The 15,842-nt window shown below is 36.8% G+C and overlaps 1 protein-coding gene across 3 annotated transcripts in view; it reads right to left on the bottom strand.

The window, feature by feature from the left end:
- Positions 1-15,842, bottom strand: part of LOC137243673 (uncharacterized) — a 43,825-nt gene that overhangs the window by 4,366 nt on the left and 23,617 nt on the right. For all 3 annotated transcript variants that reach the window (XM_067771621.1, XM_067771619.1, XM_067771620.1), the window contains exons 5-6: positions 2,916-3,114; positions 2,528-2,835 (exon numbers count right to left, since the gene is read on the bottom strand). In XM_067771621.1, coding sequence (XP_067627722.1) covers positions 2,528-2,835; positions 2,916-3,114 — 507 coding nt within the window. The remainder of the gene's footprint in view (positions 1-2,527; positions 2,836-2,915; positions 3,115-15,842) is intronic.

Below are 15,842 nucleotides of genomic sequence, written 5' to 3'. Positions count from 1 at the left end.
AAATGAATTCATGTGTCGCATATGCATATTCAAGCATATGCAAGTGAGTACATCTAATTACCAGCATATGCATATCCTTGATCAACCCTAGCAGTTATCTTGGCTTGAGGGATTGAATATGGGAATGCTCTGGCCATAGTGAGCCCATAAACTTAGCCTGAATCTTGAGATTGCGTCGCATTCCTGGAGGATATGGTCCGGCGTCGCTGCTGATCGATCACAAAATCTGCATGTGTTATTCGATACTATGCCCAGTTTCTGCATATGGTTGTTCAGTCTATAATGTCCTGTAAGAATAACAGCTAGGATTCTTAGGTTATCTTTCGAGAGGCCTATTATTTCCCTATAACGATTTGTGCTATAACCTTCAAAAAGCAACTTAGATTGTCTCAAACCTGACGTATTGCACCAGTGTTCTTCTCTGTTGTTGTTGTTGTAGCAGTGTTCTTCTCTCTCTCCCTTTCTTCTACTAATAAATGCCCCCTAATTTCCAGTGGGTCAACTGGCAGGAACGGCTCGGGACCGATGGGTCGAGCAGTTGCTGCCTCTTTCGCCAGGTTGTCCGCCTACTAATTACCCTCTACTCCTCCCCTGTGGCCAGGGACCAAGGCCAACAGTACTACGTTGTGTGCTCCTAATTGGTTCAGCTTTTCTACGCACTCAAGGACCAGTGCTGACTTTATTTCGAATGCCGGAATTGCCCTGAGTGCGTCCTGACTGTCACTGAGTATGGCAATTGTTTCATTTGAGTATCTGTGCTGGAGGATCAGGTCAGCGCCGAATACTTCCGCTTGAAAAATGCTCGGGTTTGCTACCAGAGGTACTTATATTTTGGCTCTGGGTTCGAAGACACCGGCTCCAATCCCCTCTGGCGTCTTCGAGCCATCTGTGTACTATACGATCTTGTGTAGCCGTTGTAGCTCTCCAGTCTACAGTCTGCTTGAAAAGAAAATAATGTATGTAATTCAAATAAAAAGGAAGGCAGACCACATTATTTTTTTTATACTCAGCTGAGCAGAGCTCACAGACAATATTTACTTTGTTCGCATAACGGTAATCCGTAACGGCATAATGTAAAAGAGATAGATATAGACTTCAAAATGATCTGGGCGAAAAAAGAAATTAATTTAGCCGTGTCAGTAAATTTTGAGGTATCATCTAATTGTGGCAACACACAAGTCTGAAATCTCAGATCGCGGTTTAAAATGAATGAAATCGGACATAACCACGCCTACTTTTTCGATATCGAAAATTACGAAAAACCGAAAAAGTGCGATAATTCATTACCAAAGACGGATAAAGCGATGAAACTTGGTAGATGGGTTGACCTTATGACGCAGAATAGAAAATTAGTGAAGTTTTGAACAATGGGCGTGGCACCGCCCACTTTTAAAAGAAGGTAATTTAAAAGTTTTGCAAGCTTTAATTTAGCAGGCGTTGAAGATATCATGATGAAATTTGGAAGCAACGATACTCTTATTACTATATGTGTGCTAAATAAAAACTAGCAAAATCGGATGACGAACACGTCCACTTTAAAAAAAATTTAAAAGTCAAATTTTAACAAAAAATTTTATATCTTTATAGTATATAAGTAAATTATGTCAACATTCAACTCCAGTAATGATATGGTGCAACAAAATACAAAAATAAAAGAAAATTCCAAAATGGGCGTGGCTCTGCCCTTTTTGATTTAATTTTTCTACAATACTTTGAATGCCATAAGTCGAACAAAAATTTACCAATCCTTGTAAAATTTGGTTAGGGCATCTTTTATGGCGGTACCTCTTTTCTGTGAAAATGGGCGAAATCGGTTGAAGCCACGCCCAGATTTTATACACAGTCGACCGTCTGTCCTTCCGCTCGGCCGTTAACACGATAACTTGAGCAAAAATCGATATATATTTACTAGACTTAGTTCACGTACTTATCTGAACTCACTTTTATCTTGGTATAAAAATGGGCGAAATCCGACTATGACCACGCCCACTTTTTCGATGTCGAAAATTTCGAAAAATGAAAAAATTAAATAATTCTATACCAAATACGAAAAAAGGGATGAAAGGGATTGGAATCATGGAATACTGTTCGTGGTATTACATATATTGGTCGATTTCTCGAAAAGGATTTCACATATACAACTATGGCCTACTCCCTTTTAAAATACTCTTTAATACCCTCCATTTGATACCCATGTCATACAAACATATTCCAGGGTTACCCTACATGGTGATTTTCCCTTATTGTGTCTCCAAAGCTCAGCTGAGTATGTATTGTTCGGTTACACCCGAACTTAGCCTTCCCTACTTGTTAAATTTATTTTTAGTTCAATAAATTACTAAATTACTTGGAAGTTAACTTCGGAAAATGGGGATATTACTTCTCTGCTTACGGTTCAAACCATTCAAAAGAAACAAAAAGTTTGGGCCAACACCCACCCGAGAAATTACTGATGAGAACAATAACTTTAACTTTGCATGTTCATTGTTGTTGCAAATGATGGATTGCCCCCCTATGATTTACATACCTGCAACAAAGTAGAAAATTTTCGTGCCATTTCTTCATTCTTCTTATCATTCTCATCTAAACGATTTGCATATTCCAATGTTTGTTTCTGCTGTTCGCCTAATAATTTTTGTTGCTCTGCAATTTGTTTGCCTTGTTCGGATGATTTTCGTTTACAGTTTCGCAACTCGTTACGCAATACAGATAATTGATTGTTATAAATTTTCATACCCTGCTTAATTTTGCGTATACCCTTGCGCAATACCATATTGCTTTGGGGTGGTGAAGACGAGGCGCTGTCAGCATGATCGACGGAGGTTACCAAAGCAGCTGAAAATGATAAATAAAAATTATTATTGATACCAATTTAAAGATGCAAAACTCTGACAAAACAAAGTAAAATCACTTACGTCTTTTTGTTGTAGTGGGCAATTTAAAAAAGTCCTTATTAAAATAAGCAATATCAGGCAAAGTTTGTTCAATGCGATCTCTGAAGTATTCCATGGCCATTGTAGAGAGATCAAATAATTCATCGGTAACGCGATAAGGCCGTTCTAGGCGGGGTGTATTTCTTATATAATTTAAAATATTATAAACTTCATCTAAAATCTGCAGTAAAAAATAAAACAACGATATCATAAGAAATATTGGTACAAGCATGCATAATTACAGTTCCACATTTATTTAATTTTTTTGTTTCTTTTTGTATTTACCCGGAAAGCAGAATATAAAATTCTAAAGAATTTCGTTATAAGTTTGATATTAGTGATTAGTGATAGCAAGAAAAGGAAGTCCTAAATGTTCTTAATTATGCCATCAAAATTTAACAGGCTTTTGTAAGAACAATTAGGACTGTGATATAAACTGTAAGATTTAATAATTTAGGTGTAAAATTTTAATGTTAAAAATATATAATTATGTACAATATGGAATATTTTTGTCGCAGACGAAGAAGCCTAATTATCGTTAAAGGTTACAATGAACTTATAGTGTTATATTTCTTTGCAGTCAATTTATTTTTTACTTTTTACTTAATTTTATTAACCAATAATAAAAGCTTATTTAAAAAAAAATTTTTTTTCTTTATTGTATTTACTTTTTAGTTAATTTTATTAACCAATAATAAAAGCTTATTTAAAAAAAAAAAATTTTTTTTTAATTTTATTTTTAGTTAATTTTATTAACCAATAATAAAAGCTTATTTTTTCTTTAATTTTATTTTTGTTCATTTTGTTCCCACGAGTATAGGACAAAAACGGTCCATCCCCCCAGAGGTTCATTGTAGAGGGATAAGGGCTTCTGTACAACAGGGTTCGCCCTGGTACTCTGAGGCGTAACGTTAGCGATATGAAATTTTTATACACCCTCATATCATTCAGCCCTCGGCACGTGCTCACCTTGGCATTGGGTCATAAATACTAATAATAAATCAGAAAAAATCCACATTCATAACTAACAAATTTTCTCTGTGGCAGAGATCGGCATCAGGTATCTTTTTTGATACTCAATATATCCGCAGCAATTTGAGTATGAGTACGTATAAAGCAACCAAGCGCAGCTAGCCTGATCTATTCGTTTACATACAAAAATTTATGTGTAGGTATAAGCTATGATGCATATGGATACAAGCGACATCGGTCTCTCACGAACTATTCTCGTGTTTGGTCTGCTTTCGTATGAAATTTTAATTGAAATACGAGGCAAACGTTTGCTTCGATTGGTGAATTTCAAAGCGCAACTGCTAGCTCAGCTAATCAGTTATCAGCTGAGTGAAAGAAATAGTGCTTTTGAAACGATACGTTGAGCCAACTGTCAACAACCAATCGATAAAAACGTTGAGTGAATGGAACAGACAATTGTTATGCTCTCTAATTTGTCGTAAAGTTGCAACTGTGCGTTCCAAGAAGTTATTACTAATCAACTTCGCCAGCATTTGTGCTTTTGGAATGCGCCCCATCCTTTGTTCAACTCGTTCAAATGAATTTGTATATATGTGCATACACATGTTCACGTGTTCTTGCAACAACAAAACGTTAAATACATGCATACATACATATGAATATACAGATTTTCGAGAAAACATATCGTATGTGTTTGCCAAAAGTGACTTCACTTCGGATATCAGCATCTTCGGTTGTCAGATCTTTCGCGTTCAACGCTAACGAGGTGTCAGGATGAAAAAGACTCTCAACCAAATTACTGATACGAATCGCTACGTTTAAATAACCCTGACTGAGTATGAGTACACGATTTTTTATATCATGATGCGAATATATTGGGGCATATTCATAATCGAAATAAAATGCGACTAAGTTAGTTGAAGCAGTGTTAACTAACTTAAAATCATATTTTATTGTGACTTTGCCTATGTCGCGTTCAGTTTATTTATTTATTTATTTATTTATTTAGTTAATTTTTTCCGAAAGGTCAAAAACAATAATGGTTCTTACTGACTAAAACGAATAACTAAGCCTAGCTACAAAAGAGAATTAAGTAAATTAAGAAAAATAGACTTTGGATAAGAAAAATCAAGCATAATAGAATTAGAGATCTCATTAAGTTCACGTAGAGAGCGCGACAATGGAGCATTTATCGCATAGTTAGTAGACTTATGTTTAATATTAAAGGGGTTATGAGAACGAAGAGACCTCGTTGGAATAAGAAAATGAATCGCGTGCCGTAAAGAGGAGCAATCAATATCGCCATTAACAACTTCGAATATGAAAGACAAGGAAAGGGTTGACCTTCTGAGCTCTAATGGTTTCAAATTAATTAGCAGCAAGCAGGAATGATAAGAACGGCCTGGGTCTGAGAAATGTAAGAACCTTAGGCAAAATTTTAGGAAGATCTTTTGTACTCGCTCGTTTACAACTACTCATTGCAGATCTTTGCTCTGTTTTAAAATAAAATTCCAACATTCGCTTAGCTAAAATTCCATCGCCAAAAATCTTTAAAACAAAATCAAGTGCGCAGAAAAGTATGCAACATTTAGCAATAACAGCCTAACTTCTACGTTCGTTGTATACACAAACAAATCGAGCCGCTATACGTTATTCATCATCCCTCTAAACAAAGAACATGGAAGTAAGCGTGGGATTCACCGCGTGGTAAGAAAATTTTCTCATTTAAAATGGCATGGTGAATCCCCTACCCGCGTAGTAATGGCATGGTATTGCTACAGCGGTTCGTGTCCGTGATTCTCGCAGTTCGTTAATATGCAATATAAATATCTATGGTTACAAGCAACAATCACCTAAGTCTCAGACTCCACGGATAGGTACCGCTGTAGCTAGGCCGGGTTTGTCTGGGAGTTAGGCTTTTATTGCTTGTGAGCAGAAATCTTTACCGATAACTCTGTTATCGATTAATTTATCGAATTCTCGCAAAGTAATATTGCATTGTCATCGAAGTTATACATGTGTGCAAAATTTCAGCTCGGACACCGGGAAGTGTATCAAATTTAACTTGCAAGATTTCATTACAGACAACAGCCAAGTGAAACTTGTGATGTGTGCTATGTTTGAATCCTATGCAGGTTTAATAATTTTTACCTCCACTGTACATAAAAGGCATTCCTGTCATATAATTAGTTATATGTCATGGAAGGCGAACACATTTAGAGCATTACAGCAAAATAAGAACGAATTGCATACAATTTTAAAAGTGACGCCTGATTAACGTTTGCTTAGACTCATCCATTTTGTTCGAAGTCGTGCCAAAGAACACATCTTAGTGTAAGAAGTTTCAATAAATAATATATTCTAAAGTGGAAAGTTTTTAAAGTGCACAAGTAAAATTTTTTAAATTGTTTGCAAGCAAACAAACGCTATATATATTCCAAAAAGGAAGTACAAATAAAGTGGCGTTAAGTAATTTTCAGCCGAATATGGCCAACTCCCTTATGAGGGTGGTTCGCTGAAGAAGGTGCTCCAATTCAGCCAAATTTAGTGGCTTCACCTACCATATATGTACTTTTTCCTCACAATAACTCGTGCATTGTACAATACCTTCTTGGTACGTATATCTATATATTACTATATAAGGAACTCCCTGTGCAAAGTTCTAAATTGCGACCTATTTTCTCTATAGGATTATCTACAAGTTACCTCAGCTGAATACTTAGCTTTACAACTATACACATCTGCATCAGTTTAAACCATAGCAATGCCTAACTTACAATACGGATTTCCAAAATTATTCACGTATTTATTTACAGCTATATTGACTACCAATTTACAACCAGACATACAACATAAATCTCCGGCATTTCATCATACTTATATTTCTATATTTCTTCATTTTTATAAAATTACGTACATAGTATCAACGTAGATACATATATGTACATGTATCTATTTCTGTAAGAATTAATCTTTCTAAAATAATTTTTTTTATGTTCGTAATGTAAAAACGCCTTTGCGTAATTTTTTTTGGAATAAGCTCAAACAAATTTCGAGTTCGGCTCTTTAGTCTTTTTTTTTTTTTTTTTTTTTTTTTTTATTTTAAATTCTTGAATATTTTTGCCTAAAAAGTACATAAGTATATTCACAATTGTCATGGTGTAAAGCGGGAATATAGCGTATACATAACAAAATTCCACCAAATTTCCAGTGAGGACCTGCTGTTTGCGCAAACAACGTGGGATCATCAAGGGTTAATAAAGGTACGTACATAAGGGTTATAAGACTGGTTGTGGTGTATGTGTGTTTTGCAAAATACAAAATCTCTTTGCTGAGTTTTCATTGCCTCTGTCGTATCGCTGTATATTTGGCGTGTTTGTTTTTGTTGTCGTTTGTTCCTTTTGGTAAGTGAACTGATTGATTTTGCACATCCATACATATACTTCAATAAAATTGTTCGAAAGTGTTATAAACGGTTTTATTCTCGCTTGCTCTTCGGTAATTTTCCTGTATTTAATTTGCATGTGTAAACTCGTTTACACATATGTGTTCGAGTTCGTTAAATGTTTGAATTCGTTTTGCTTAAGTGTTAGTGCATTGAGAGAGAATATTAAACGATTCCTCTCACTGCAAACAATATACTTTGTTATGTAACGATAATGAATTTTAATTAAAATGAATAAAGTGTAAGTGGTATAAAACTATGTGATCTCAGGCGCTGATTCTTATATTAGGTTGGGACGGGAGAGATGGTGTACTCTCGTAGAATGGTTGGGAAGGGAGAGAGCGGAGACTGAATAACATCTGAGTCTCCATGATGCAGTTCCATTCTTGTCGTTCTGTTGTCGTCTTGTTTCGCTACAATTTACGTTCCCCGTAGGAAACAATTTTCCATGCGTCCGTCCGCTTATCTGGTATTCTGTGTTGTCTGTGATTATTGTCCGACGTGTAATTTGCTGTTGTTTATATTAGGATTTTATATTAAAAGAAAATCAAGTGCATGAAAATTATGTTTATGTATGTATGCAGTGTGAATAGTTTATACAAGTATCCACCCCAGCCGAAGAGCTTAGACCAGGTCCAACTAGCATGCACGCCCGTATAACATTGCACTGCCGCTGTAACATCTGGCGATCCGACATGGTACATTACATAAAAATGGCGCCCAACTAGGGGCCCTCGCTTTCGCGGGTACCCGAATAAAATTTTATCTGTTTATCAGTGTCAGGGGTGACAGAGTGTTGGAATTAGGTTAAAATGCGGAGGCCGTTTTCTTAACCACATTCAGTCATATTTTGACGAACAATTTCTCACTGGGGTGATTGACCTCATTTGCTTTTCTTTTGGAATAGAGTTAAAGTAATATGTTTGTTACACTCTACCATTGAATTGCTTCTGAATTTCAATCTCCTCAAACTGTTATACTTTTGTAAACATATGGTCGGCTTTGGATAAGTTGAGTGTTTGCAAATAATAGCAGTTAGCAAAGATCTGGCACACAATTGTTTTATTTTCATTCGCGAAGCAGACGAGAAGAAGGGAACACGGCGGCCACTGGAAGTCAGCGTGGGATCACATAGAAATTACCGAGATTTTTTTATTTGGATTAAATTTTTGCTGAAAGAATTCATATTTAGCAGTAAAAGCACTTATATATAATTTTAACTACAAATTTTAACAAATACTTTATAAATCGAAAATAATAAAGATATTCATAATTTAATCGGATTGTAGTAACAATAATACTTCAAAGATTTAACAAGGAAATAATTTTCGGTGAATGTGAGCTTTGTCGAAGAATCTTCGGTATTTTTTTTTTATCTTTAGTTTGATTAACAATTTTTTTTGCGATTGTAACAAAATGCCTGTTCATCGCAGTGATGAAAATTTAGAAGTAGAGGATGCACAAGATTCATTGTGTACCATTTGCAATGAAACTTTGTTGGATTCTGACATGGTAATTACTCCTTGTCAGCACAGATTTCATGGAGAATGTATAGCAAGGTGGGTATATAGTAGCAATTCTTGTCCACTTTGTCGCAGACAAATTGATAGTAATTTTATGACCAATCACGGTGGACAAAATATATCTCTAGAACCCATATCAGAACCCATTTCTATGGGGGGACGAATCACTCATAGACGTTTAGCAGTGTCAGACACGGCTTCACTAGAACATGGTGAAGTAAATAACACAGGGGATTCGAGCATATCGCGTCGACAAAATCGTAATTCTCGCATTAACCGATTGAACCAAAATAGACTGACCCAACAGAATGATCTTGACCGTATAGAAGAAGTAGTAGAAACTGTAGTGCGTCGACAACAAGAATTAGTAACACGCGATATTCAAAATACCATTGAAAGGTTATTAACAAATTCTTTAGAAGGTAATTTTTCAGCGATGAACCTAAATCAGTCACGACCTCGCGATGATTTACCCAGTCAGGGCAGGACAGCTGTTAATTTACAAAATAGTAGGGTAGGACAATCTTCCGCTGATCCGACACCTTACTACACAGAAGCTACGCGTACGCGTTCTGCTCGATCGCAAAGCGCAGAAACGTTTTTATCAGCAGGTGGAATCGCTAAGATAATTTCAAATTGGAAATTAGTTTTTGATGGTTCTTCTCAGGGCATATCTGTTAGCGAATTTATTTATAGGGTGAACGCATTAACAACGTCATCATTACGTGGCGACTTTGATGCCCTTTGCCAAAACGCACATATTTTGTTTGAGGGTAAGGCCAAAAATTGGTTTTGGCGATACCATCGCGCTAATGGAGTATTTGAATGGTTTTCATTCTGTGATGCTCTGAAAAGAAACTTTAGGGATATTCGTACAGATTTTGACATTAAAGAAACTATTCGCAACAGGAAACAAAAACCGAATGAGCCTTTTGAAAAATTTCTAGAAGGTGTATTATGTCTGTGTGATTCACTAAGCACTCCGTTGTCTGAAAGAGAGCTCGTGGAAACTTTAATACAAAATCTCAAACCTGATGTGCGATTAGAATTATTACATTTCGACATTACATCTCTCAACGATTTACGTCGTGCTTGCCTAAGACGCGAAAATTTCTTTGACACTGTGCAAGGTGCACAAAAAGTTCCTTTTAAGCAATTTCGAGTTCCAGGCAGACAAATTTCGGAAGTCAAACACGTGGATATTAATGAGGAAGTTAACAACGCTTCCGATGAAATATCAGCAGTATCAGATTTAGCCAATAGGAAGTGTTGGAATTGTGACGAGGCGGGACACAATTACAAACAATGCATTAAGCCGCGGCGTGTGTTTTGTTATGGGTGCGGGTTAATAGCATTCTTTTTACCAACTTGTCCAAATTGTAACAAGTCGGGAAACGCGCTACGGGATGTTTGCAACGACAACCGCAAACATCCGAAACCTCTGCAAGCGCAGAGCCAGAATTAGTACAAGTTTTAAGACCACCAAATGTGACAAAGGATTTATTGGATTTACCACGAGTACATCCTATCAAACCTTTTCATGAACGTCTTAAGGAATATAAAACTAGGCGCGAACATATTTTTAAGCATACGCGTTCAGCAGTTAGAGCTAAAGAATTTTGGAAAGAGATAGGTGTTAAACGTAACCAATTATTATCGAGCATCATTTGTAAGCCAGGAGATGTTAGACCGTATGCAGCTATTCGTATTATGAACTTCGACATGCTTGGGTTATTAGACTCGGGGGCTTCAATAAGTTGTATAGGGGGAAAATTAGCTGAGGAAATAATAAATAAGAAATATGAATTGGCATTTAAACCACTGAAAACTTTTGCACGAACCGCAGACGGTACAAGGCAAAATGTAGAAGGTGTTGTTGAGTTAATGACTACTTACAAGCAAGATACAAAACCCGTAGAATTCTATATCATATCCAGTTTGTCACAAGACGTATACTTAGGAGTAAATTTTTGGCAAACGTTCCAGCTAGCTCCTCATATAATAAGCGAAACTTTATTACCAACTGTTAATGAAAACCATCACGATCTGACAGTTGAACAACAACGTAAACTCAATGCGGCCATTAGTTGCTTTCCATCCTACGAGGAGAATGGTTTAGGTAAGACTACATTGCTTGAACATGAGATAGACGTAGGAACTGCTAAGCCAATCAAGCAAAGACATTTTCCTGTCTCACCAGCCATTGAAAAATTGATGGGAGTAGAAATTGAGCGCATGTTAAAACTAGGAGTAATTGAAGAGTCAAGCAGTGCTTGGTCATCGCCGGTAGTGCTTGTGAGAAAACCAGGAAAGGTTAGATTATGCTTGGACAGTCGTAAAGTTAACGAAATAACACGTAAAGACGCGTATCCATTACCTCATATAGACGGTATTTTGAGCCGGTTACCTCGTGCGGAATTTATTACTAGCTTGGATCTAAAAGACGCATTCTGGCAGATTCCACTAGAGGCCAAGTCGCGCGAAATGACAGCTTTTACAGTTCCCAATCGTCCTCTTTATCAATTTAAAGTGATGCCGTTTGGGTTGTGCAACGCTCCTCAAACGATGTGTCGCTTGATGGATAAGGTAATTCCATACAACCTGAAAGAACGGGTATTTGTGTATTTGGACGATCTTCTAATAGTCTCAGAAGATTTTGCATCGCATGTTGAGTTACTACAAGAAGTTGCATTATTGATACGTAAGGCAGGGCTTACTATAAATGTCGGCAAGAGTAAATTTTGTTTAAAAGAAGTAAAATATCTGGGATACCTTGTGGGTAATGGAACACTTAAAGTAGACCCATCAAAAGTTTCGGCTATAGTAGATTTTCCACAACCTCAATCAGTGCGACAGCTACGCCGCTTCTTAGGAATGGCAGGCTGGTATCGACGCTTTATAGCAAACTTTGCAGACGTGACTCAACCGCTGACTGAACTGCTCAAAAAGAATAAATCCTTTGATTGGACCGTACAAGCACAAGAATCTTTTGACATACTGAAACAGCGACTAACGTCAGCACCGTTTCTAGCTAACCCTGATTTTACAAAACCGTTTATTATACAGTGCGACGCAAGCCAAAACGGAGTAGGAGCAGTACTCGCACAGTTAAATGAGAATGAAGACGAAGTTCCCATCGCTTATATGTCTCAAAAATTGAACAAGGCCCAGCGGAACTATTCTGTCACTGAGCAAGAATGTTTGGCAGCAGTTTTAGCTGTGAAGAAATTTCGGTCTTACGTGGAAGGACAAGAGTTCAAAATAATAACAGATCATGCGAGTTTACGATGGCTGATGAATCAATCAGATCTAAGCGGTCGTTTAGCACGATGGGCTCTCAAGCTGCAAGCGTTCAAGTTTAGGATTGAACACCGTAAAGGTACTAACAATGTAGTACCAGATGCTCTTTCGCGAGCGTTCGAAGTCAACATAGCCGATTTAAATGCAGACTATGTACCTATCATTGACCTTTCTTCCACAGCTTTTAGTGAGTCGAACTACGCAGATCTTCGGAACAAGATCTTGGTAAATAAAGATAAGTACCCTGATTTTGAAGTTCGGGAAAACTTCATATATCACCGTACGGAATACTACACAGGAGATGTAGAACAGCAAGAGTCGTCTTGGAAGCTCGTTGTACCTGAAAGCTTGAGAGATGATATTTTACGCAGTGCACACGACCACCCCACGAGCTCACATGGTGGCATAGCGAAGACCGTTGAGCGTGTTAGACGATTTTTCTTTTGGCCAGGGCTTTTGCGCTCTGTGCGTGATTACGTAGGAAAATGTGTCACGTGTAAGACTACAAAGCATCCGACAAAAACACTGAGACCTCTGATGGGAAAATTTGTATCGACGGAACGCATTTTCCAAAGACTTTTTATAGATTTGATCGGCCCTTTTCCGAGGTCCAAGAACGGAAATATAGGGATTTTGATAGTTCTTGACCAATTATCCAAATTTACTTTCCTTTGCCCCTTGAAAAAGTTCACAACGACACCTATTGTCAACTTTCTTAAGGAACATGTGTTTGACGTATTTGGCGTACCGGAAGTTCTGGTAAGCGATAATGGCAGCCAGTTCAAATCTGGTGAATTTGAAACCTTTTTGACAAAATGTGGCATTAAGCATGTGTGTACCGCTGCGTACTCTCCGCAAAGTAACAGTTCGGAGCGCGTCAATCGCTCCATAAATGCAGCACTTCGCGCCTACATCAAAGGTGATCAGCGTGAATGGGACCAGCACTTGAGTAGCATCAACTGCTCTTTGCGGAATTCCATTCATCAGTCGACATTAACAAACCCATATTTTGCTGTCTTTGGTCAACACATGATGACACACGGTAACAATTATGAGTTACTTCGTAATCTTGGTATGTTGGAAGAAGGCCGCGTACAAAGTATGGAACAAAGACATAATACCCTTTCATTAATTCGGGATACCGTGCGTACCAATATACAAAAATCTTACAAGACAAACGAGAGAATTTACAATTTACGGGCAAGACCAATTTCTTTCAAGGAGGGTCAGATGGTTTTGCGTAGAAACTTCTCACAGAGTAACCAAAGCAAGAACTTCAATAGCAAGTTAGCTCCTACGTTTCTCAAGGCGCGGGTTCGAAGTAAACAAGGTACGGCGTACTATGTATTGGAAGGCGAAGACGGAAAGTTACTCGGAACATTTCACTGTAAAGATATACAACCACTGTGAAACCACAGAATAAATCTTAACCTAGAAGTTCGTTGGGTTAGTTCGTACTATTACAGTTTTTTTTTACATATATAGCACTCATATTTTCAAATTCCAAACGGTAGACAAGCTTTAGGTTAGAATTTGTGTTTGTGATGTGTGCTATGTTTGAATCCTATGCAGGTTTAATAATTTTTACCTCCACTGTACATAAAAGGCATTCCTGTCATATAATTAGTTATATGTCATGGAAGGCGAACACATTTAGAGCATTACAGCAAAATAAGAACGAATTGCATACAATTTTAAAAGTGACGCCTGATTAACGTTTGCTTAGACTCATCCATTTTGTTCGAAGTCGTGCCAAAGAACACATCTTAGTGTAAGAAGTTTCAATAAATAATATATTCTAAAGTGGAAAGTTTTTAAAGTGCACAAGTAAAATTTTTTAAATTGTTTGCAAGCAAACAAACGCTATATATATTCCAAAAAGGAAGTACAAATAAAGTGGCGTTAAGTAATTTTCAGCCGAATATGGCCAACTCCCTTATGAGGGTGGTTCGCTGAAGAAGGTGCTCCAATTCAGCCAAATTTAGTGGCTTCACCTACCATATATGTACTTTTTCCTCACAATAACTCGTGCATTGTACAATACCTTCTTGGTACGTATATCTATATATTACTATATAAGGAACTCCCTGTGCAAAGTTCTAAATTGCGACCTATTTTCTCTATAGGATTATCTACAAGTTACCTCAGCTGAATACTTAGCTTTACAACTATACACATCTGCATCAGTTTAAACCATAGCAATACCTAACTTACAATACGGATTTCCAAAATTATTCACGTATTTATTTACAGCTATATTGACTACCAATTTACAACCAGACATACAACATAAATCTCCGGCATTTCATCATACTTATATTTCTATATTTCTTCATTTTTATAAAATTACGTACATAGTATCAACGTAGATACATATATGTACATGTATCTATTTCTGTAAGAATTAATCTTTCTAAAATAATTTTTTTTATGTTCGTAATGTAAAAACGCCTTTGCGTAATTTTTTTTGGAATAAGCTCAAACAAATTTCGAGTTCGGCTCTTTAGTCTTTTTTTTTTTTTTTTTTTTTTTTTTATTTTAAATTCTTGAATATTTTTGCCTAAAAAGTACATAAGTATATTCACAATTGTCATGGTGTAAAGCGGGAATATAGCGTATACATAACAAAATTCCACCAAATTTCCAGTGAGGACCTGCTGTTTGCGCAAACAACGTGGGATCATCAAGGGTTAATAAAGGTACGTACATAAGGGTTATAAGACTGGTTGTGGTGTATGTGTGTTTTGCAAAATACAAAATCTCTTTGCTGAGTTTTCATTGCCTCTGTCGTATCGCTGTATATTTGGCGTGTTTGTTTTTGTTGTCGTTTGTTCCTTTTGGTAAGTGAACTGATTGATTTTGCACATCCATACATATACTTCAATAAAATTGTTCGAAAGTGTTATAAACGGTTTTATTCTCGCTTGCTCTTCGGTAATTTTCCTGTATTTAATTTGCATGTGTAAACTCGTTTACACATATGTGTTCGAGTTCGTTAAATGTTTGAATTCGTTTTGCTTAAGTGTTAGTGCATTGAGAGAGAATATTAAACGATTCCTCTCACTGCAAACAATATACTTTGTTATGTAACGATAATGAATTTTAATTAAAATGAATAAAGTGTAAGTGGTATAAAACTATGTGATCTCAGGCGCTGATTCTTATATTAGGTTGGGACGGGAGAGATGGTGTACTCTCGTAGAATGGTTGGGAAGGGAGAGAGCGGAGACTGAATAACATCTGAGTCTCCATGATGCAGTTCCATTCTTGTCGTTCTGTTGTCGTCTTGTTTCGCTACAATTTACGTTCCCCGTAGGAAACAATTTTCCATGCGTCCGTCCGCTTATCTGGTATTCTGTGTTGTCTGTGATTATTGTCCGACGTGTAATTTGCTGTTGTTTATATTAGGATTTTATATTAAAAGAAAATCAAGTGCATGAAAATTATGTTTATGTATGTATGCAGTGTGAATAGTTTATACAAGTATCCACCCCAGCCGAAGAGCTTAGACCAGGTCCAACTAGCATGCACGCCCGTATAACATTGCACTGCCGCTGTAACATCTGGCGATCCGACATGGTACATTACAAACTAAATAAAAGGTTATAAAAACCGCGAAAACTGTTGAAAATATAAAATTATGATTTTCCGACGAGCGAAAAAAACTGT

Source organism: Eurosta solidaginis, chromosome 3 (assembly GCF_040869045.1).
Source record: "Eurosta solidaginis isolate ZX-2024a chromosome 3, ASM4086904v1, whole genome shotgun sequence".
Taxonomy (NCBI): Eukaryota; Metazoa; Arthropoda; class Insecta; order Diptera; family Tephritidae; genus Eurosta; species Eurosta solidaginis.
Note: the sequence above shows the minus strand (reverse complement) of the source record. Positions and strands in the feature narration are given on the sequence as shown.